Source organism: Myotis nattereri (assembly GCF_964212035.1).
Source record: "Myotis nattereri genome assembly, chromosome: 16".
Classification (NCBI taxonomy): domain Eukaryota; kingdom Metazoa; phylum Chordata; class Mammalia; order Chiroptera; family Vespertilionidae; genus Myotis; species Myotis nattereri.
In genome coordinates, this window is record NC_138091.1 from 29,408,561 (window position 1) to 29,433,314 (window position 24,754).

The 24,754-nt window shown below is 39.6% G+C and overlaps 1 protein-coding gene across 1 annotated transcript; it reads left to right on the forward strand.

Annotated features, from left to right (window-relative positions):
• Positions 1-4,784: 4,784 nt before the first annotated feature.
• KIF2B (kinesin family member 2B) lies at positions 4,785-6,815 on the forward strand (the record flags this gene model as incomplete). The annotated part of the gene is made up of 1 exon (XM_081110186.1): positions 4,785-6,815. The coding sequence occupies one exon, from the start codon at positions 4,785-4,787 to the stop codon at positions 6,813-6,815; it is 2,031 nt and encodes a 676-aa protein (XP_080966312.1).
• Positions 6,816-24,754: the final 17,939 nt, after the last annotated feature.

Sequence of the window (24,754 nt, forward strand, 5' to 3'; positions counted from 1 at the left end):
CGGGCCTCTAGGATGTTAATAATAAGCAACTTGGACTATGGACTGGGTGCTATCCTAAAGCACTGTGAGAGATACAAAAATAAATGGTATGTCTTCATGCCTATAAATATCCTTTAATGACATAGGTCTTGCTTTCAAACCATTTTACTTCATGTTGTGATTTTATATGATGAGATTTTGAAGCAAACCTTTTGCAGAAACTTAAAAGTAGTTTTCCTAGTAAAACTGCATTGTGTCCCATTTATTGAAAGAGGAGTACCTTCAAACACTCAAGATTCTAAAACAAGACATTTCAATAGCCACAAGAGTATCAAAGGATCAGTCATCTTTTTATTCGCAGAACCACGGGATCATAAAATCTCTGAATAGAAAGATACCTAGAGGGCATTTGGTCCAAGGCTTTCCTGGCTTCGCAGAAACAAGAAACACCTGGGGTGCTTTTTAGTAACTGAGTTCCAGGTTTCGGCCACTAGAGACTGACTCAACAGGTCTTGGTGGAGACAGGCCATCTGTACTTGGTGAAAGTGTCCCAGAGGATTCAGATATATAGCCAGGTTTGAGAACACAAATCTTGCCCAATCCTGGATCTATCATTTCAATATGATTGGTGCTATATTTTCTGACAAGCTGTCGTTTACTCTCTGCTCTAATATATACCAGATTAGGGCGCTTACTCTCAGATAGCTATAGTTATTAAAATATTATCCATATATCTGTAACATATACAGGGTGGGTGAAAGTAGGTTTATTACTTTTGTGTGTGAAACAATTATATATTATATATTACATAATATATAATGATATACTATTAGTTATATGTACTAATATATATTATTGTATTATTTTTCACATCAATATATGTGTATGTTTTTATTTGCTCATACATGTCTCCAAAAATTATGCAGTAAGCTCCCTGAGGGCAGAGTCTAGGGCTGTTTTCTTCACTATTTCATATCTGGCTTTTAGCTCAGACCATACCAGACAGTCATTAAGGTTTGTTGAATACTAGTATATACCTGATTCAATGAGGTCCTTCATTAGTTTGGCCTAAAGTCAGTCAGTGCCCCCCCCTCCTCTCTCTCTCTCTCTCTCTCTCTCTCTCTCTCTCTCTCTCTCTCTCTCTCTCTCTGAAATATCCATCTATTGTGCTGGTTTTGATAGTTCTAGGGAATTTAGTCCATATTTCAGATGCTGGGTATACAAACATAAGTAAAGCATTCTCTTCACTTCTCTCAAGGCTCTACATGCCTAGAGAGAAAGAGGCAGATGCTTTTAATTTTTTTAAATGTTAAGTGCAATATCAATTGATATGGAACAAAGGTGGTAATTGAGAGGAAGGTGACTCATTGAGGTGTGACTTAGGGAGAGGAAGGGAAGCTGTGGACATCAAGGAATGCTTTTCAAGGAATGCTTTTCAAGAGAAGTGATGCTGAGTTGAGTCTTGATGCCTTAGCATTTGACTTACTGAGTGCTCATAGACCTTAAACCATACAGAACAAATTATATTTCTCCTCAATAGGGTAGCCTTTTATAGGGTCTGTCTCTCAGAACTTCTCTAGAAAAATACCCAAATTCCTATAATTATTTCTCACACAAGTATTATGTGTCCCTTCTTGATTTTTGTTCCATAGCAAATTAATTTAAATACCCTGAATTGCATAATCTAAAGAAGACTCTAAGGGTAAGAAATACAGCCAATGGTTTTCAAGTTAAAGAGCTGAAGCTGAACTCCCAAGGCACTTACTATGTTCATGAGTAACATGACTTCTGTAATTCTCGTGCAGTTACAAGCAAATAACACTGATATGTACACTAGAGCAGAACCCAAGCCTCTCACGGTAGCATGCTGAAAACTGAAAGATAACCCAACATAAAAGGGTTTGAAGTGAGACACTGACAATGTTAGTTTTACCATAACTTCACAGACTAACTTTCACACAATCAACAGATATACAGGAACCATAAATATCCCCAAGTAAGCAATGCTGTTTAATAAACTGTGGAAAGATGACTCTGAGTTAATGCTGTTGTCATAGAAACAATGCTTGCCTATGAAATCAGTGTCAGGGCGAGAGAGAGGTGGACTTGTCTGCTCTGCTTAAGTGTGGTGCATGGAGGGCACGGTGAAATATCAGAAGACAGACACAGATACGCGCTAGCTGTCAGGATAAAATACTATTCTCATTCTAAAAGTTAATCTTCCCTTTGTTTTCTAGAGGCATATACTTAGGAAGGTACTTCTCGACTCTTTAAAAAATAACTTTTAAACTGGAAATAACGAATCCCATTTCTTCAAAGAGATTTGGGGAAATCTACTAAGCTCCTCTGAAGAACTAAATCAACCTCAGGCTGCATCCATATACGGAAAAGCACAGACCCCCACGGGGATCAGACAGACCAAACAGCTGCCTGACATCTGTTAAACCGGTGTGAGAAAGACGCATCTCTGATGCATTTTTCCTGGGAGGTTTGTATCTGAAATGAGACTAGAAATCACATTCTGTCCTGTAAAGTAAATCTGACAGGCCCCCAACAGGGCAGTATACCTGTATTTAATAAATGAAAATGACTAAGCTCCTTTCCTGTGCTTACCTTCTTTCTCCCCCACAGCCCTTCCGTGTAAGGCTGCACATGATACTTGGTCACCTTTGGAAAAAGGAATTTGAAATAAAGAGACTCTATCAGTTGTTTGTCAAGGCATATGTTTCTTAGGAGGTACATAAAGCAAAATGTGCAAATGGTAAACTCCTGAGGGTAGAATTTCTTTGGCATAGGAAATAACATATGGTAAGCATTTCATATGTTCTTATTGCTTGGTTATATTCATTTAGTCAAAAAAATTATGATGGTGTCCATTTCCAATCTAGAGAAACTGCTCATCTATTCAATGGCCATCCAGGCCATGGCCAAGAATGATGCCATCATTTGTACCTAGGTCTTCACACCTTAGCAAGTACTATATATTTACATCGTTACTAAAGAGTCACAGTATTTTCTTATCCATAAAGTAAGAACACTATGTAGAGGGTGTCCGCATTCTGAATTTGTCTCCGTAGATAAAAACGAGGATATTGTTGCAAATGAAGTTCCAGATCATCAACACTGTAAAAATAGCCCAATGACTCTCTACAAACAGATTATCATCATGTTAACCTATGGGATTTTTTTAAATAGTCACTACTGAAAATGAAGATTATAGGTCCCCCTGACCAAACAAACCCAACTAGTAATAGATCTTATTTCTTAGGAAGAGATGTCTCAGTTTAAGGGTATTTTGACTGATCATTATCAACAGAGAAACCTTCCCAGAAGTAGTACCATTTGAGATGGGATTGAAGAGTTCAAGAAAATGAGGCAGGAAAGAGAGGCTATTCTGCTCAGAGGGCTAGCACAGTAACCCTCAGTGTGTGCTCCCAGAGCCAGCAGCAGCAGCTTCACTTGGGAAGTTGTTACAAGCTAACCTTACCTCATACTTAGCGGATCCAGAAGGGGTGGGGCCCAGCAATCTGTGTTTGAACAAGCCCTGTAGGTGAATGTTATACACCCCAATACTGAGAAGCACCGGGGCTAAAAATTAGAAATTTGAAAGAAAAATGCTGAGTTTGAAGGACCTCAAGTTCTTCAGTATGGCTGCACTGTAGACGGAGGACGGTGGTAAAGATGGAGGATAAAAACATAGGAAAGAAGGCCAGATGCATCATGTGGCCTCTTGTGGAGTTTGTGCTGATCAATTAGGATGATGGAGAGCTACTGACATGTTTGTAAGCAGGGGATTAAGAAGAAATGACCTGTTAAAATAACGCCCGGGACAACGTGAGAAACAGACTGAGCGACAGGATGAGGTTGCCCAGGGACGACGTCATCACTGGTGCGGAGACTGAAAGATGGCACAGTTACAGAGACTTTCGGGGGCTGGGAAAGGGCTACCTAACTCCAAGTGAAGACTGGAGGAGGAGGAGGAGGAGGAGGAGGAGGAGGAGGAGGAGGAGGAGGAGGAGGAGGAGGAAGAGGAGGAGACGACAAAGACCTGTTTTGGCTTCTGTCAGTACAACAAGACTCACTTTATAGCCGTCAGAGCCCATATGATAAATAGCTTGAGCTTGAAAACCCAGATGTACCAAAGGAAGTCGCCTAGTATTCGCCAATTATCAGAAGAACTGCCTGCGTCGGACTCATTTTGATTGGGTACTGAGAAGGCCCACTGGACGTTAAGCTACCACCGTAAACAAGTCCGGAGGTAGGGGTGCGGGGAAGATGGCATGCCTGAGGGGGTTCTCCAGGACAGTCACTTGAAGCCTGGGATGCGCCAATAGCTCCACCTTCACTTGCTCCCTCCGATCGCTGGGGAGTTGAAGTTGAAGGGAGCACTCACCTGTTCTCAACTAAAGCGCTTAGCTTTGAGAGGACAGGCTAAGACTTCAGAAAGACTGTTTCTACCGCTTAGGCGCACAGGCGCATGGACTGTGTACCCAACGCCGACCCCTGCGCCCCCAGTGGCGGAGAACAACGTCTCTCTTCCGGCTGCCTTTGCGCTGGCACCTCGCACCACAGATGTGGGTTTTTTCCATCCACCTTTCACCTGGAGGCCCTCGGCCCTTCTCCCCACTTCTTTGTGACGTGGGGAGGCCAGGCGGAGCCCCGGGGCTGGCTGGCGGGTCACAAAGGCAGGTGCAAACGCAGGCGCGCTCAGTGCCGGGGGCACTTCAGACTGGCTTGGGCTCAGGTCCTGATGCTCCAACCCCAAGGACCCCCAGACGCGAGTCCTGACACCTCCATCCTTCACGATGGCCAGCCAGTTGTGCCTCCCTGCCGCCCGGCGCCTGGCGTCCTTGAAACCCTTGATGGCCCCCTTCCACGACGTCCAGGTGGGCGTCTGCGTGGCGATCCAGCGCAGCGACGGGCGGATCCACCTCGCTGTCGTCACGGAGTTCAAACGAGAAAACACTTGGGTCATGGTGGAGTGGGTGGAAGAAGGCGTCAAAAAAGGCAAGAAGATCGATCTGGAGACGATCTTCCTCCTGAACCCGTCGCTGACCTCGGCAGAGCAGGCCACGCGGTCCAGGTCGCTGTCCTCCTTGTCTCTCGCGCCCTCTTCGGCCATCGGGGACCAACGCGTGGCCACGCGGTGGATCGCCAGGATCCCCCCGAAAAACGAGACCCCCTCCGGGGACAGCCTGGCTGTGCCGGTCCCCGGCAGCCCTTGCCTGGTGAAGTGGAAAAAGTCCCCCTGCCTGCGGAGCATTGAGAAGCTGCAAAAGCAGCGGGAGACGCGCCGCCAGCTGCAGGTGGCGATCCGAGCCCAGCGCGCCCAGGACGTGCACGCGGGAAACCCCCACCACGAGGTCACGCGCATGATCGAGGAGTACCGCCGGCGCCTGGACCGCAGCGAGGTGTCCCGCCTGGGGCCGCCGCCGGGGGACCGGCGCATCTGCGTCTGCGTGCGGAAGCGGCCCCTCAACCAGCACGAGGCCGCCGTGAAGGACCTGGACATCATCACCATCCCCTCGGCCCACGTGGTCCTGGTGCACGAGTCGAAGCAGAAGGTGGACCTCACTCGCTACCTGGAGAACCAGACCTTCTGCTTCGACCACGCCTTTGACGACACGGCCTCCAACGAGCTGGTGTACAAGTTCACGGCCCAGCCGCTGGTGGAGTCGGTCTTCCGCCGGGGCATGGCCACCTGCTTTGCCTACGGGCAGACGGGCAGCGGGAAAACGCACACCATGGGCGGGGCCTTCCTGGGAAAGGCCCAGAGCTGTTCCAAAGGCATCTACGCCCTGGCGGCGCAGGATGTGTTCTTCCTGCTCAACAGCCCCGCCTACGAGAAGCTGGGCCTCAAAGTCTATGGCACGTTCTTTGAGATTTACGGGGGCAAGGTGTTCGATTTGCTCAACTGCAAGAAGCAGCTGCAGGTCCTGGAGGATGGCAGTCAGCAAGTCCACGTGGTCGGGCTGCAGGAGCGGGAGGTGTGTTGTGTGGAGGACCTGCTGAACCTGGTGGAGCGAGGCAATAGCTGCCGCACATCTGGGCAGACGTCCGTCAATGCCCACTCTTCCAGGAGCCACGCCGTGCTCCAGATCATCCTCAAGTCCCGAGGGGCCCTGCACGGCAAGTTTTCTCTCGTCGACTTGGCTGGGAATGAAAGGGGAGCCGATACTGCCAAGGCCAACAGGAAGAGGCAGCTGGAAGGGGCGGACATTAACAAGAGTCTCCTGGCGCTCAAGGAGTGCATCCGGGCTTTGGGGCAGAACAAGTCTCACACCCCATTCCGAGCCAGCAAACTCACCCAAGTGCTCCGGGACTCCTTTATCGGGCAGAACTCCTCCACGTGCATGATTGCTACTATCTCTCCAGGGATGTCCTCCTGCGAAAACACCCTCAACACTTTAAGATACGCAAATCGAGTCAAAGAATTGACTCTAGATTTCAGGCCCCCCCAGAGCTGTCTGTCTCGGGTTGGACATGAGGTGCCCAGGATGTTGGAGAATCACATCAGAAATCCAGAAATGTCCCTTCAGAGGGAGGAACTTATGAAAACACCACCGCCTGTGCAGACTGAGGAGGAGGAAGAGACTAGAGAAATGGAAACTTTATCTACTCCATTGATGGAGAAAACCATGACTTCATGGAAGGAACCCAGCCAGTGGCCGGGCAACAACATCCAGGAGACAGCCGACGGGGCGAACTATGACGTTCATTTCTGCATTGTCCAGTTGTTGTCCACGTTGGAGCAGAAAATAGGTATTCTGACTGGAATTCAAAAGAAACTGAAATTATTGCGAGCTGACCTCCAACAGAAGAGAAAGGTAGAGTGAAGCCAATGGCATCAGATCAGATCTGAAATCATGGGTACGGTGCTGTGGTTGCTACCTTTCTTATAAATAAAAAAAAATTGCCTAAATCATCTAGATATAAAGAAAGCTGAAATCTTCCTCTATATTTCTATAGTTTGTTATCATACTGTATGTAGGGCAGTGGTTATCAAATGGGAAACATTTCGCCTCCTGGGGACTTTTGGCAATGTCTGAAAACATTTTCAGATGCCAAAACTGCGTATGAAGGGAGTGGTGATACTGGTATATAGTGGGCAGAGGGCCAAGGATGCTGTTCAGCATCCTACAATGAACCAGACATCCTCCAGCAACAAATAGTCATCTGGTTAAAAACTTCAATAGTTTTTAAGTTAAGAAACCCTACCGTGAAAGAACCTAGCTCTAAGCAGGGCAGCCACCCCAGATTTGTGGCTAGGAAGACAAAGTTCTGTAGATTCAAGGGGTGAGCCTCGGAATACAACAAGGGGGGCACAATGCAGTATATCTAAGGATAACACTTGTGAGGAATTTTTGTCCAGAGGCTCTGTGTAAGACCCTGGAATTGAGAGGGATGTTTATTTTTCATTTTGCTTTGAAATGGAAAAGTACTGTACATCCTTAGAGTGATACAATGTGTGTGTGTGTGTGTGTGTGTGTGTGTGTGTGTCATAGGCATTGGCTTTGTTGGCTATGGTGTCTGCAAGCTTTTTTCCCACTATACTCCTTATCAAATTATGTGTTTGCATGAGTCACATAAAAAGCCTTTGCCCATCAAATTAATGTAGGGAACAAGTCAGCAAAGCCATAGCAGAAGGTCTGACCTGAAGTGAAATACATCCTATAAAAGCCTCAGGGGGAATGTGAGAAATATCAATGCCTGAGATCAATTCAATCAGGAGCATATTTTCTTTATTTAGGGATCACAGAGTCTATCCTTTCACAAACAAAAAGGATTAATCTGATATGTAAATATGATAACCTAATACACATCTACCTTAAGCAAACATTTTTATTTATAAAATGCCATAATAAAATAATGAAGGGTCTTTTGGTTCCAAGAGTAGCAGTTCCAAAACCTTTTAAGAATAAAATGGAATGATTGGCAAACAAAGTGCAGGGCAGGTTGGGGAAATTTGGGGACATAGAAAACAGAATTCCAATACTGTTACTACCTTTGGTAGGCATTGCCTATTATTTTTCAATTTTTTTTTAAGTTGCAAAGGCCTCACTGACATTGGGAATTCTGACACATAACTATCATGGTGTAAGTAGAATAGTAATGTCCGAGGCAAAAGCTATCGGTGTAAAGCAATCAGGATCATCAGGAACATTCGATCTTTAGTAACTAGCCAATATTATGGCCTCTAAATATTTTCCTCTGTTGGTTTATCTATGCAGGTGAAGTTATATATTATTATTATTATTATTATTATTATTATTATTATATTAAAGCAAACAAAACTCTGAAAATCTGTCCTTTAGCAAGAGATGACCTTCCTTTCAAAATGAGATATATTTTTATTTTTAAAATTAAATTTATTGGGGTGACATTCATTAATAGATCATCTAGGCTTCAGCGTACATTTCTATGCTACATGATCTGTATATTGTGTGCCCACCATCCAAAGTCAAATCATCCTCTGTCCGCCATATTTTTGACCCCCTTTATTATTTTCTACCCCATTCTCTGAGATGTTTTTTAATCTGTTATTTTTTATGCAATTAAAAAGTATGGGGTTACTAATCTTACCTAGGTTCCAGGCCCATTTCTATTATATAAATATCTGTAATTTTAGGCAAGTAACTAAGCACCACTGAGCGCTTTCCTTCTATATGAACCACAATAATTATAGCATCTCCTTCAAAAGATTGGAAGGTCTATTTAGTTTCTCTCCCATCTGTTATGCCAGTGGCTAGTGCTTATTTATTATTATTTTTTGTTATTGTCATTGTCCTGTTGTTCCACTACTACCTTCACCCTTGCCATACTCTCTACCACCAATCCTGTTATACACACAAGTTTGTAGCTTATTAGGAGTTTCAACAATCTGATATTAATAACACCATTTTTGGTATTTTATTTTTAATAAAGTGTAGCACACAGTGAAGTATACAAATCTTAACTATAATCATTCCATGGATGTTTGCAAAGTGAATGCACATCTGTAACCACCACATATATTAAGATATAGAACATAACCAGTGTCCCAGAAGCTGCATTCCTTCCTCATTTTACTCATCAGTCCCTGCATCACAGGTAAGGCCTATTCTAACTGATCCACAGTTCTGGTTACCCTTAATTTTTGAGGATAACATGTCTGACATCTTAATTGAAATGCTCCACCTTCACAGGAACTTGCCTTCCACAAACTATGAGCTTGCTAAATGATCTGCTAAGGTGTTTTTTTTTTATGTTTTTTAGTTGATTTTTTTAGAGTGAGAGGAAGGGATAGGGAGAGAAAAATAGAAGCATCGATTGGCTGCCTTCTGCACGGCCCTATGGGGATAGAACCTGCAACCTGGGTGAGTGCCCTGACTGGGAATCAAACCAGTGCCCTCTTGGTGCATGGTTCAATACTCAACCACTTAGCCACACCAGCCAGGCTATCTGGTAAGTTTGTAAGCTCTTTTCAATAGCTTTATGTTTGTTTTGTTTTTTTATCCCTTTTAGAATATTGTTTAGCTTTAGAGTTAGCAAATGCTTAAAGAATAATTTGCACACAGAATGTATGTCTCACTTTTCTATGGTCCCCTTTTCTGCAAAATCAGTCCTGTTGGCTAGTAGGCCTGGAACTTCAATTTGGGACTCCTATGAGACCATGTTCCTGAGACTCCGCTAATATTTACTTGGCTACTGCTTTGTTTGGACATATTGTTCACACACAAGAGTCAGCCTTGGGGGAAAAACAGGAGTGAATGTAATGACAGTGTCAAAGTAATTCTCTTTTTCTCTGGGATATTTTATTTTTTTTAACAGATTTTAGTATATTAACAGAGTTGTGCACTCATCGCCACAATCAATTTTAAAACATTTCATTAGCCCAGAAAGAAATCCTACACCCTTTAGGCATTGTCCTTTAATCCCCTAGCCCCCAACCCTAAGCAATCACTAATTCACTTTTTGTTGCTATAGCTCTCTGCAGTTTTGACCCTTTATGTCCTGACTGCATTTTTGTTCTTTGGCACCTTCCTAAAGAGAAGTATCTTACTAAGATGTATATCTTAAGTAACATAGCTCATTACCCTATCTTGATAATAATATATTTGTTGGCATAAATAACATAATGATTTATGTATTTCATACATGACTTTGGAGACAAACTATATATCAATAAAATTTCTTATAATATGTTCTAATCAATCTCACCCAAATTAAGGAGATTTTTATTCTATGTTGAAATTTAACAAGTAAGGGAGAGCAGCATATCAACATAGGTAAGTAATGGTACCCGTGGTTGGAAAGCAGAAAAAGAGATGACAAGACAATGTTGAATGCCACCTGGAGGGATATATGTTCGTTTTTAGTGGGTTTTTATTTAGTTTTTGCTTGTCTGTTTGCAGGTTTTGGAAATTGAGGAAAGTTATAAAAATGAACAGAAAGTCTTGAGAGCAATTTAACTCCAATTTTTCTCAATTCTTTCTTTGGAAAGGCTGTGTAAATAAATTTGTTTATGTTTGTATGTGTAATATACACACCCAATTTTACATACATAGTTATATGTTTTTCTTATGGATTCCGACATCCACATCTGCATAACACAATCTAAAATCTCTCCTTATTTAAAAAAAATGCTGGGTTGCTAACTAGTCTTAGTGTAATTGCTTCTATTGAGCTGTCATTCTTCCTTAACAAGTACACGTGAATATTTCCACTGACGTTAATTTTTTCTGAGAATATACATGGTACTTGAAATGATCTCAAAACGCATAGCATTAAATTTAATAGGAACATTAGAAAATCAGACATTATGTCAATGGAAGTCTCAGAAAATAATTTAATTGGGGTCCACTAAAAGAGGATTGTTGACAGTTCACACAGATGCCCTGAAGTTTAAAAGGAAAATGTAAAGTAAATTAGTGCTCTAACAAGATTATTCAGAAAATGTCAGAGCTTCTAAAATGAGAAAAATAAATACTTTCAGTACCTTGGAAACATTCATTTACACACAAAAAGTTGACATGAAAATTATACTCTATGTTTATCTGTTAATTAAAGCAGCTTTTCTCCATTTCTGTAGTGGACAAACTCATTTTGAATTGTTGCATGAACCTGCAATTAATAAAACTGCTTTTGAAATACTGAACTTAAGGTGTCATGATTTCAAATTATCCTTTCCACAATTAGTCTGTGACACTAAGGTTTTATACTATTATTCTATTACTTTCTTCAGTGAAATTATTCTCAACAGTATACTTAATAAAACAGTATGAGAGTCCTAGATAAATATGTATGTGCTGGATAAAAGAATGAATAAATTATTTTTCTTTGCAATTTGATTACTGATTTAGAATATCCGTTTAATAGCAGAAACACAGTGTGTAGCATGTACTGTTTAAGAAAGATGTCCAGATTGCCTGTTATTAAAAGTGTAGAATATTATCTTCAAAGCAAACCTGTCATTTATTAAGTATTTGTACAATTCCTTTTAGTCTTCAAAAGATCAACTGCTGATAGAAAACCTTAACACATCATTTTTCTGCAATGTGATTTTTTTTTCTATTCAAGGCATTTCCTTTCTAAGCTTAAGTAAAAATAGTTTCAGAAATTAATAGAAAAAATATAGACAGGGGATTTTAATGGCTTAAAGAAGATATTGAACCAATCAACAATTGAAGATAAAAAGCTAGGCAGACCCAGACAGCCTCCTGTACTTGGGTATTTGAGGGGGTCATGAACTTGAGGAAAGCCAACTACCAATGATAAGTAGAATACAAAGGTTTGAATGGTAACAGAGGAAATGAATGAAATAATCAAGAAGGGGGAAGAATGGGAGAAATACTCAAATCAACAAGCACAGAGTTTTACTCTGAAATAATTGAAAATAAAAGTTTTGATATGGTGCCAGTTAATATGCCATGCTTAGGTGTATCATAAGGTCTGTGAGGACCAAAAGGAGAGCACGCTGGGCCACACCAGTGAATTTGAATTGTTAATCTTATGCTCTCTGGACATGGAGTAAAATGCCAGACTTAGAGTAAAATATTTTGTAATTGCTTTAGTGTAGCCTCCTAGTAGCTATGTGACATCAAACAAGCAATTTGACCCTCTGTATCTTTTATTATTTTTGAATCTGTTTTTAAAAAGTCTAAAATGACAACACTAATCTCACAGAATGATTTGGGAAATCAACATAAAAAGTCTCAATAAAATAAAATTGTGTTGGTAACCTTTTGTGCTAAAATTAGTAACCTGGGTATATAACTGCCCCTGCCTTTCAGGAGCGTATCACTTAAATGAGGAGACAAAGCCTTGCACTGCTAGAAATTTATTTTAAAAATGTGCTTGCCTGGCCCTTGTGGCTCAGTGGTTGAGCATGGACCTATGAACCAAGAGGTCACAGTGTGATTCCTGGTCAGAGCATGTGCACAAGTTGAGGGCTTGATCCCTAGTGGGGGGCATGCAGGAGGCAGACGATCAATGATTCTTTCTCATCATTGATGTTTCTGTCTCCCTCTCCCTTCCTCTCTGAAATCAATAAAAATATATATTTTTAAAATGTGCTATCCTGCTATCAGAACTGCTATGGGACAGTTGAAATCCGTGATTAGTTTATCCAAAGGGACAGGCGAACATTTCAGGAAACAAACAAACAAACAAACAAACAAAACAAAAAACTGATCCATCCCTCAGTTTGAAATGATTATGGAGCAACCAGTTGACCAAAAATAGATGGACAGACATTCACAGAAGTAAGAAGGCTAAATTCTTTGGTGTAAGTAAAGAAAAACCAGCCAGAAGTTGGCTCAATGTTGTCTTTCTCAATAAAATTTAGGCTCCTTGAGGGCAGGGATAATGTCTTATTCGGTGTATCAGAATCTCACATGATCCCTGACAATTTACAGCTTGCCAACACTCACGTGGGGACATTTATATTTTCCGATCCATTTCACTTAGCTACAGTAGGAGGAAGAGTACAATTGTCTTTGTTTGAAATTTTTAAAATCTATTTTGAGAAGTCATTCTGCAATGGCAGAAACTACAATTTTCACATGGGCAGTTGTCACCGGCGAATGCCTACTCTTTCACAGTTGCCTGTGTTGGCAAAACAGTTTATCTACGGAAGGGTCATATCTTCAGTTGGCATGCACCTGGCTGGGGCTGTCCAACCTGACCTTTAGCAAGAAACTCCACGGCATACCTGCTCCCAGTCCTCTGGAAGTCAGTAAAGGACCGAGGGAAGAGATGATCTTATTCTTACTGACTCCTGTGTCTCCAGGATCTAAAATGGCGCCTGGTACACAGAGGAAAATAAATAATTGCTGCATGATGAGTTGTACAGAAGGTAGCTGAAATATTCCCCATCAACACAATCATTTAGAAAAACATTCAGAGACAAAAGTGCCAGAGGCAGAAATCTGAGACCATGAATATTTAAGGGGCCAAGATAGTGAAAAATTGTTAGTGAAGGACAGGTGAGAAAAGTAGAAGAAAAAAAATGGGTGGTGGGAGGGGAAGTAGTGCAGAAACTACAGGAGGGGAGAATTTAAAGGGAGAGAGCAGTTTAATATGTTAAAAAAGCAGTTATTGGATAAAAGAAAGGTATCAGAGCAGGTGGCTGACTTTTGACAATGTTTAGTCAGTAATAACATTTCAGAGGTCCGCTTGAGTGGAATGTCTGCTCCAGACGTCACTGTCAAGGGGCTGAGGCGTCAGTGAGTAGCCTGGATACCGAGTAAGAATGGGCTTCCAAAATCCTAAACCACTTTGCAAATGTGCGTGAGATTCAGGGGCTGGCTGTTGCTCATTCACTAAACTTTCTGAATGCATCTTTTCGAGATCAGACACACACTTTTTGAGGTTCTAGCAGAGTAGGTAACAATCAATGGAGAACTTGAGCAAACAGATGTTAAATTTTAACAGCCTTCTTTTACCTTCACCTAATCTTCTTCCATGCATGCTTCCTCAGTATAAGAAAAATAGACACTATCTTAAAATACTGTCACATCCACTATTTTTGCTAGGTCATCTTCTGGCTGCCAATAGCTTAGCAACTTTACTTAAATTAATCAGAAGTTAGCTTCCTCATTACTTCTGATTCATTTAAGCAAATGGTATACATTTGATGACGGAGTTAACTCCAACCATGAGATTTGGAGTGCCCTCCATCACTGGGCTACCCCTCAGAGGTGGACTCAAATGCATTACTCTCCATCTCTCTTCTTTCTCGGCTTCTTTATCACTGATTTCCACTTTGTATAGGTTTTCTGTCAATCGGGTTAGCTTACTCAGTATTACATGGACTTAAAATATAATTAATCACACCCTGAGAGGTTTCTTTCTCCAACCTGAGCCCATACTCCTCAAATAACCTGACTCTAATTCTTCTTGCCATGACACCTATTTGTCAAAACATTGATATAAAGGCGTAAGAATGAGCAGTTTTATATTGGTTATATTTAAAATGATTCAGAAAGTAATGAGTTGAGAATATTAATTTGTGTGTGTGTGTTTTTTAGGGAAAACACTAACATTAATATTTAAAAGGTGCCGCCACCATTTGAGTTTTTTCTACCAGAACCCTGTAATTTATCTGTTTAGTGCAAGGATTGTTTATGAAGAAAATAATCAAATGAAAGAATTTCACAGTTATTTTTATTGGCAAAACAGTGACATCTATTGTTCAATGTTATATAAAATGGAATTTAAAAATCCAAAGCAATGCCATCTTTTGTGTGTGTGTGTGTGTGTGTGTGTGTGTGTGTGATTAGCTTCAGAATAATGATAACTCTCTTAAATCTATTGTTTCAAAAAACAATAGAAACCAAAACCCTGATGTGATTTCAAAGAACTCCTGAGAGTGGTTCAATCTAGATTTCGAGATGCTTTGTTCCCTAGAAGCTCTAGTGGTTGCTGATGGGGAAGGGAAAATTGGAGACCATAACTCATTGGTAACTGGTGTCTTGGACCCTGAAAGCAGTATTTTCTTCTACCATCAAAATATTGTCCTTTTAAATAAATTTCTAAAATAATAAAAATGATCAAACCGATCATCATTTTGCAAGGAAAATCAGCCTTTGAAAATGAAAGACTTAAAAAAAGAGTAATTTTAGAGGATAACAATAAAGCAAGCTTTTGTTTCATCTCCTAGCTCTCTTGAAGCTCTCTTCTTCAAATTAAAATATAGGCAACCTACACAATCAATTGTTCAATGAATATTTTTGAGCTTATATTACATGGCAGCACTCAGCTGAGTGTTCATTGGCCCCTCACAGCCTTCTTCAAAAAATAACACAGAAGCCCTAGCTTATCTCCCCGCCCCCATTTCTCTTTCTATTTCTCTATTTTTTTTCTCTCTCCCTCTCTCTCACACAGGCACATACACCGCCCCTGGAATTTCCCACATTCTGTTCTGGAAAACTCTCACCTAAAATCTTCATATGAATGATGGGCACACCCCCTGAAAAGTCTTCTCAGAGTTCCAAATCTGAAGTAGTTACCCTCATATGTGTTCTTACAGCATCATCAAAAACACTTATTAACCTCTAATTTTTCTTTCTTCTTATAATTTATTCCCCACTATAGAACTGTGACCTACATTAGAGGATAGGAACCATGTCATGAAATATTTTCAAGTTTTTATTATGTACTAGAGGCCCGGTGCATGAAAATTCATGTACTGGAGGGGGGTTCCCTCAGCCTGGCCTGCCCCCTCTCACAGCCCAGGAGCCCTCAGGGGTGGTAGGCAACCCGACGATCAGGGGAAGGCAACGCCCCATCACACCTCTGCTGCTGCCACTGCTGGCAGCACAAGCCTCGGCTGGCTCTAGTTACCTGAGCCTTGGGAGGCCCTGTGCAGCTGGGAAGCCATAATCCGAGGCTTGCCTGCACCTTGGGTTGGCCCTGGGCATCTGGGGGGCTGAGGGGACTGGGGGTCTCCGGAGGCAGGCATGCAAGCGGCCGGGCCCACCTGAGGCCAGGCCCAGCAGGGCTGAGGGGACTGGGCACCACCATCTTGTGGCTGTGAGTGCCGCCATCTTTGAGGGTGTGGCAGTCAATTAGCATATTCCCTCCTTATTGGCTGTGGGTGCGGCCATCTTTGAGACAGTGTGAGGGTCAATTAGCATATTCCCACTTTATTAGATAGGATTTGCCTTTTTCTAAAGGTATAAAGTTACCTACAGATGCATCTTACATAATTTGAATTTCTACATATAGTCTCCTATTTAAAGCTAGTAAGATATAAATATTATTTAAAATTTCACTGCTACAACTTATACTTTAAGTTATGGTAAATTTTAGATTGAAAATAAATATTATAGGTTCTTTCATAAATTTTCATATTCTAATAATATCTGTGCCCAATTCCCAAATCCTTACACATTATTCTTTCCATAAATAACTGTGAAAACATGATGGTTGTCTTTTAAAAAGATAATCGGGAGTAGCTTTTATTCATAAGCACATTTAAAATCATTAAAAACAAGGATTTTGCTTTTAGGTCAATCATTTTCTGGAGCTAACAACAAAAGAGGTAAAACTGGAGGCCATCGTATTTCCTTCTGGGCTCTTCCTTATTGTATGTAAGACAAAGGAAGGGAAACTTAGCTAATCAATCTTCTACACCAAAATTATGCTTCTAAAACAAGTAACTAATTGAATGGATTTTTTAAAAGCCATTTGGTGTGAAAACAACTGTTGTTTCAACCAAATGCTTTATATTTTAATTGTTTGTTTTGAGTCATTAAACACATGCTGATTGACCATCTTAACAATCAAATTAACAAAAACAGTTGCAAATGTTAGCTTATGCTTAATGTGTCTCTTTTTACCCAGCTTAAATTCACACCTACTGGAGAACTGCAAGCTGGTTCTCAGATTTTGTCAATGAAAGTACATTCTAACTTTGACTGATAGTCGGATATTGTAATGAAATGTAGTGATTGCCATACCACATTAGCAAGATTATCTTAACACACTGGGCGGATCATGAGCATTCTCATGTTTTCATATTACACAGTGTTTTACATACATGTTAAAAGCACGCCTTAAAATTAAATACCCGTTGCAGTTTGAAGTTATTTATTACATGTTCTTACATGTCATGAATATCTTTTTAGAGTATGATACTTTGTAAAACAGTTTTTGTACACATTCAATAGAAACGTACCTGGCCACTGGGTAAAGCTAGCAATCAAACGACTGGTGCACAATGTGTTAAGAAGACAATATTGGTATGGAGAATACATGATCAAAATTATAGAGTACATATATTTGTCAGGCCTGGTGCAGCTGCTCAGTTTTCCATTAAAGATGCAAGAAAACAAGTATCCTCACACTTTCTGTCTGATTGTGGCTGCCAAGGTCAAAGGGGAGAATATAGAGAAGAACATGGTAACACAGGGAAAGGCATGGAGAGAGAATTTTTGCAACTCAAGAATAACCTCATAAACAGTAAAGACCATGTTTTATGCTAAAAATAAGAATCTAAAATTTGAGTTTAGCAAAGCCCTAGCTGGTTTGGCTCATTGGGTAGAGCGTCCTCTGTAGACTGAAGGGTCCCAGGTTCTATTGTGGTCAAGGGCATGTACCTTGGTTGCAGGATCCATCCCTGGCCCTGGTTGGGGTGAGCATTCTGGAGGCAACCAATGGATGTGTCTCTCTCACATCAATGTTTCTCTCTTTCTGTCTCTCCCCCTTCCTTCCACTCTCTCGAAAAACCAATGGAAAAATATCTTCGTGTGAGGATTAACAAAGCAAACAACAGCAACAACACACACACAAAAAAAAACTACAGCAAAAACAAGTCATGACGTCATGACATTCCACATTGTTAACATAGGGCCAAGTGGAATTGGCTACAGATGTGATGTAGCTGTTATTCAAAACAGCACTTCTTGACGGCTGCTGAGTTTCTCAGGATTTTATTATGTAAAGGGATAAATAGATTGGGCAGGCTGTTCAATGATATCTTGTATTTTCTATTAAGTGGCCTATTTCACTAAGTTTCGGGCACTGGAAAGATTATTACTTTGCCTTGAAAATTCAACAAGTATCTTTAAGAAAAGCATTTTATAATAATATTTTAAAATTCAATTTTCATGGTCACAGTAGTAACATGAGCTTGGTTAGTAGGTGTTTTAGTTGGGCTTCCCTGGAATCAGGCCCTGCAATGAGGTTTTGTATACAGAAGTCACAGTTAAAGAAAAGATTCCAAGGAAGTGAAGGGAGACTAGGAAGGGTGCACTGGCAGATAAAAGAACAGAGAGTGGTTTACATCTCATCGGCATGGGAATTTTAGAGTATGAAGTCTGCTCCACTGACTGAAAAGAAGGAATCTGAGCTTCCATGTGCCTTCTGCCTTCAGATGTTCCCTGGGCATTTCCAAGGGGAATGTGTTTTCTAGGGAACTCTGTCTCCTCCCATTTACAGGCAAAAGAAAAAAAAGAGGTGCCAGTAGCCTACAGGCAGTCCTTTGCTTGCTGTTGCAAACAGAAACACATAGAAGCTGGGAGTGGGGAGGGAGGGATATATCAAAACAGTATGTAAAAGATGTACTCCTAAGGGATATGAGTGGAGCATAAACGTTGTACACCACAGTCAGGTTTTGTTATCTCATGTTCAAAGATGAGAAAATTGAGGTTCGGAAAAGAAATACGATTTACACGCAGCCATACACACGTAAAGGGATAAAACAGATTATGCAAAACCCTGGATGTAAATCCTGTGTCATTCGTAATGTGTATATCCCCCCATGATAATGTTATTTAGTTTCATAATTAACACATACCCTTATAATAAATTATGGCCTGGTACTTTACAGCACTCTCCTCATTTCCGATTACTTGGAATGTTTTCTTTGTCTTCATTTATGTAGTTTTATATCCAAGTAAGCCAGAGGTCACAACATGGGGTTTTGGCAGGAAATATAAAGCAACGAGTCAGGTCAGATGAGAGAGACAGTAAGGACCTGTACCCCAGGAGAGCTGCTGCCTGTCTCAGCGGAGGCAGCCAGTTCTCAGACCAGATTATTGTTGCCACAGGGAAATAAAGATCCGGTGTTGCCGGAGCTTCCATTTCCCTCAAGCTCGACCAGAAGTCAGGATGGTTCACATAGAGCCTTCTGATTTCTGTATGCTGGCCACTAACCACCACCCACTTGTTTTGCACTTGGAGGCAATGTTGTAAAAGTCACATTCCTGCGCAGATGAGCTGCCATTTTGTTCCTCTGTTATATGCCAGCAGGGTTGGTATAATAGCCTCATCTAAAATCACTCAAATCCAGCCCAAGCTGGTTTGGCTCAGGGGATGCAGGGTTAGTTTGGGGACTGAAGGGTCCCAGGTTGGATTCTGGTCAAGGGCACATGCCCAGGTTGCCGGCTCGATCCCCAGTAGGGGGCGTGCAGGAGGCAGCCAATCAATGAGTCCCTCTCAACACTGATGTTTCTATCTCTCTCTCACTCTCCCTTCCTCTCTAAAATCAATAAAATTATTTTTAAAAAATAAAAGTAAAATCACTCAAATTCAAGTAATTTTGAACTGAGATGCTGGTCAAGCCAAAATACATGGAGAACGGGGTTTATCTGTGGGTCTGAATTTGAGTTTAGAATCCCTCCATTAAGCAAGTGCTTCGAGGAACCATAAATCTTACTCCATCCAAACACAAGCTATAGTTTATTTTCAAAGCACATGAGGTATTTTTCAGTTTGGGGTATTAGTGAGAACCATAACCAAAAATAAAAGTCCTTAAATCCTTTAACATTGTTCTAATTCCTGTCCAAAGGAGCCCACTCTGACTAAAGGAGTGATTCTCAGTCCCATGATGCTCAATGTCTTTTTTCACAACATTTTTCTATAATACCACCTCCATCATCCTGGAATGAATTCATGAGATACTACTGAGTACCAACACATGCAAGTTATAAAATCAATACAAAGCCCTACGTATAACATAAAGGAGAAAGAAGAGAAAAGTAAGTTACAATTAAATAGCTTGTATTTCTATGTTTGAATGCTTGGATATGAATATACTAGAAGACTGAATTAAATAGTTGATACTTCCACCTATATATTAGATGGCCTTCCCTATGTCAGCAACAAATGAAGATCAGTAAAGTTCTGGGTATCAGTGATCTTAATTTCAAAATTACTTTGTTCTCAATAAAATATTTTCCACAAAAGCAAACAATTTTTGGTATAAATTTTCAAAAATATAAATAAAGCATATTGGCCCCTGGGTTTTCACAATTGTTGATTGTCTGGGGAATGCAATGTGCATAAAAGGTAAGCAAAAAAATCTGGATTAAAAAAATCTGGATTTATGTGCAAAAATGATTTAGGTTCTGGGCTCAGATAGTTATTAAAACATTGTTAATATACATGATTGACTGTTAGGACATTTGAAAGTCATATAGAACATAAAAACATTCATTATGCTCACTATCTCTTGCATTAAAGGGTTCTAGCATATATGGTCCCTCCCTACTAAATATTAGTGGAACTTCCCAATTATTGTGGTAACCCAGAGTTTTCCAGAAAGTACCAAATTGCTCCCTAAGAAGCAGTACTTTCTTTTTTAGAACCAATGTCCTAAAATCATCATAAAGTCAGAAGCCAGATAATTAAATTAGCAAAAAATGTTGTGTGAACCAAATGAAATATACCTCACTTTTTTCCAATGACAGCTAACATGGTATCTGGGAGAGAGTACAGTTTTGAAATCAGCAACAACCATGGCAGGCCAGCCTCAAGCAAAGGGCAAAATAATTATTTATTATCTATGAAGTGCTCTGTCAATCACCTCAGGCTGACAAAGCAGTAAACTAAAATAATCATTAAGACGGTGGCTATCATACTTGTGGTTTTTAATAAAAGGTCAAGATGAATTAGGCCAGTGGTTGGCAAAGAACGGCTCGCGAGCCACATGCGGCTCTTTGGCCCCTTGAGTATGGCTCTTCCACAAAATACCACGTGTGGGCACTTACAGTGCGATTGAAACTTCGTGGCCCATGCGCAGAAGTCGGTTCTCAGAAAGGAGATAGAGGAAACAAGTATACAAGATGAGTGTGGATGGGAGAGTTGGAAGGGGTCAACCTCAGCAAACGTACCTCAATCAGATTGAGGACGTTTTTAGCAAAGGCCAGCTTAGGAGTATCCTAATTAAGTTAATAACAATGTACCTACCTGTATAGTTTAAGTTTAAAAAATGTGGCTCTCAAAAGAAATTTCAATCATTGTACTGTTGATATTTGGCTCTGTTGACTAATGAGTTTGCCGACCACTGAATTAGGCCAATGCCTTTCATCTATTCAAGCATTTCGTTGTCTTTGCATGTGCCAATTTCTTAGATCCAGAGGTCATCAAATATCCGTTTTACTGAGACTGTGATGATTTAATGGTATAGGTGGATTTTAGAGAAAAGAATATTCAAATTTAAAGTCCTGAAGACATTAGCCGGTGATAATCACACCATCAATTTTTATGTGAACACAGCACTAGATATCAAAATGAAGCTCAGATTTTTAAAACAACTTCCAGATGACAGGCTCTGACATTGTCTTTTAAGTTAAATGTTAAATAAATATCTATTTTAAGTCATTTATTCCATTAAAGAATTTTGAGCAAATAGCAAAAATATCTTTCTAAAATATGTTTCGTGATAAGTTCTGGAAAATTTGAAGCAATACTCTGTTTTTAAAATCTTAATAAAATTATTTTCATCAAATGTCAATAAAAGTACAAGAAAACATAAAAAAATCTAATTGTGTTTACTAAATGTTATAGTTAAAGGCATGAATGTATTCTCAAATCATATTTCTAGCAAAAACAGACCAACATTGTTGGATCAAACAAAATTACAAGAAAAGTGTTAAAAGCTAAGGGAGTAAAAAACATACCTAATCTAATTGTTGGGCTAATAAAACTCAATAGTCATAGAATATAAAAAAAAACAAAACATGATTTTGACCAAAGGAATTGTGTAGCCATTTGAAATGGGTCTGGAACCTTCAGATTATGAGTTTCCTAAGGAAATACAGTGAGCGAAGTGTTTGATATGGGAACATAAATTTTAATATATGAGCAAATGTATTAGTTTTCCCATATTTATAGTATAAAGGTTTTTCATCTGTTTCTCATCCCTCCTCAAATTTAGAAATCAAAATATATTCCTTTGACAAGCTGGTTGAGTGATTGTTCTTAGAAATTAAAGGAGAAACTGAAAGATCAAGATTCTAATCCTTATTCAACCCCTGACACATGCAGTTTTGAGCAAGATAATTAATAAGTCTTTACCAAAGTGGATTAAATTATTTTAACCACCCTTAGCTCACAATATTTTATATTATTTTACAAAAAGTTATATCAGAAAAGTGTCCATACCTTATTCCCTTTACTAAAGTATTATTTTCATTAAAAATATAATTTAAAGGAATTTTCTTGACCAAGATTTATATAAAACGTTAAAGAACTCACTCTTGGCTATATAAAAGTCTTATTACTTTTCTAGCAAGCTTTCCCCTAATATACACAGAGATTCCATTAATCATTGAACATTTTTTTATTAAATTCATCTATTGGAACAGGTACTTTGCTAATCATTGGGGAGGCATAGCCAAATTCTTAAAAGAGCTTTTAAGTTATTAGGTAAATATAGATTGCATATGCATATAAATTTATAACGCAGGTTAGTGTAAGTTAAATGCCATGAGAAATTTATGCACAGGGGAACAGAGAACATTTCTGACTATAGTGGTTATATAAGTTTCCCTTAACAAACCTAGACATTGTTGAATGGATAATATTCCACCAGAGAGATGTTTGTGGAAGTAAGGGAATGGACAGAAACTGTGACATGGTAGAAGATATTTCTGACAGAGGGAAGAGCCCTAGGAAAGGTAGTATTTTGGTAAATAGCAGGAATTTACATATTTCCTTGAGGACAGACTATATAGAGGGAGATAATATGGGATAAGACTGAAAAAGCGAGGTATAACAAAATCATTCAGTGGCAATAGGAAACTGAATATTTAAATGTGTGGCAGTGACATAAAGAGAGCTTTATGTTGTTAGCACTTCTCTTTAAAAAAATGGGACAGTATTGTTAAAGTACTCTGCTGTCATAATAGGGAAGAAGGTAGGCATTTTTGTAATATGTTGAAAATATGCAAAGGATTTAGTGACACATACCTTTTATATTCCCTTTATGGGAAGTAATATCAGAGAAATATGGAAAAACACGGGTGTGATTTAAATTACAAACACTATGAGCTTTAAAGTTTACAAATCGTAAAAGCTAGATGCCTCCTCAATGAATAAAAAACGAAAATACCTCCCACAGCTCTGCCTTCCTCCAAAATCTCTGGAAATCTTCCTGGATTCCTTCAGCAGCACAAAACTCCATCTATGTGCTTCATGCAGAAGATATATGATTTTTGCATTTGTTTATCCAATTTTCCATGAGCTTAATCTGAACAGCTATCTAATTTATTCTCTGAGGATAAAGGAAAACAGCTTGTCTCTTTTCAGAAAAAATGTGGACTGAATTATTTATTTCTAATTTCTTAAGAAGCTTATAAAATGCAGGATGAAAGGTCAGGGCTAATTAAGAAAAATGGTTTGAATTCCAACAGAAGAAATGTATGTTAATTGGGAAAAAAACTTCTATAGCTATTACCCTGTTGATAGTCAGCAAACCTGGAGTGGACTGAAAAAAAAAAGTCTTAGTTTTAAAAAGCTATGGGTTGTGATAATGTTGATGTGCATATGACTTGTGAATAATAGTATTTCTCACTGACAGGTGTGTGTTTTCATTATCAAAGGCAACAGACAGCTACTGAAGATATTGGCGATGAACCCTTATGCCAACGGATTGGATTGTAAGGACAGAGACATGATTAGGGAAGTTGTAGCCAATACCTCATAACTCCCATATTCTTGTTCTCTAAGTAAAGCAACTTTAATGATTATACCTTTTAAGCTAATGAGAACTCAGCATGGCTTCCCATTCATTTACAGTTAACCATTTGTGCAGACTGCTGTTCATTGAGATAATTCATGGTGAAGACAGGGTGCTGATCTGGGAATTAGAAAATATGGGCTCTGCCTCTTGATTTGAGTCTTCTCTTTCTCTTCTCTATCTACACTTGTACAGAGGGTATTTTGATTTGGATGCATTACACAACATACGTGCCTCAAACAACATATCCCCCAATGAACCTCATAATCTTCCCTTCTAAGATCAACTTTCTCTCAAGTTTTCTAACCATTTATTCAATTCAAAAAATAAATTTTTTGGCCAGGTATTGTCCCAAGTTTGGAATTATAAAGACAAACATGCAAGTAAACTGTCCTCAGGGATCTTTCAACCAACTAGAAGGAGACAGACATGTAAAAATACATGTGATACAATACAGCTTAATACATTGCATATTGTGATAGACATATGACTCGTCCAGTCCTTCAACACCTATATCTGTCTGATTTATCACCTAATTTTGGAAATTCTTCCTTCAAGTGTTCTTCTTCACTAGAATGAACATACGCTTCCAGTGAGTATAAATAGTGCTTGAATATAGTAGGTACTCAATAAATATTTATTGAATGAACTTGTTGAATGCCTAGAATAATAATTAGAACATTGTAGGTATTGGCTAAATATTTGTTAAATTAATAAAATGCATTCAACTTCATTCAGCTCTGATGAAAAGAAGTTATCATTACCTCCTATTCAGGCTATTGTAGAACAACTGTAATTCCAATTTCTCACTTTTTCAGCATCGAAGAA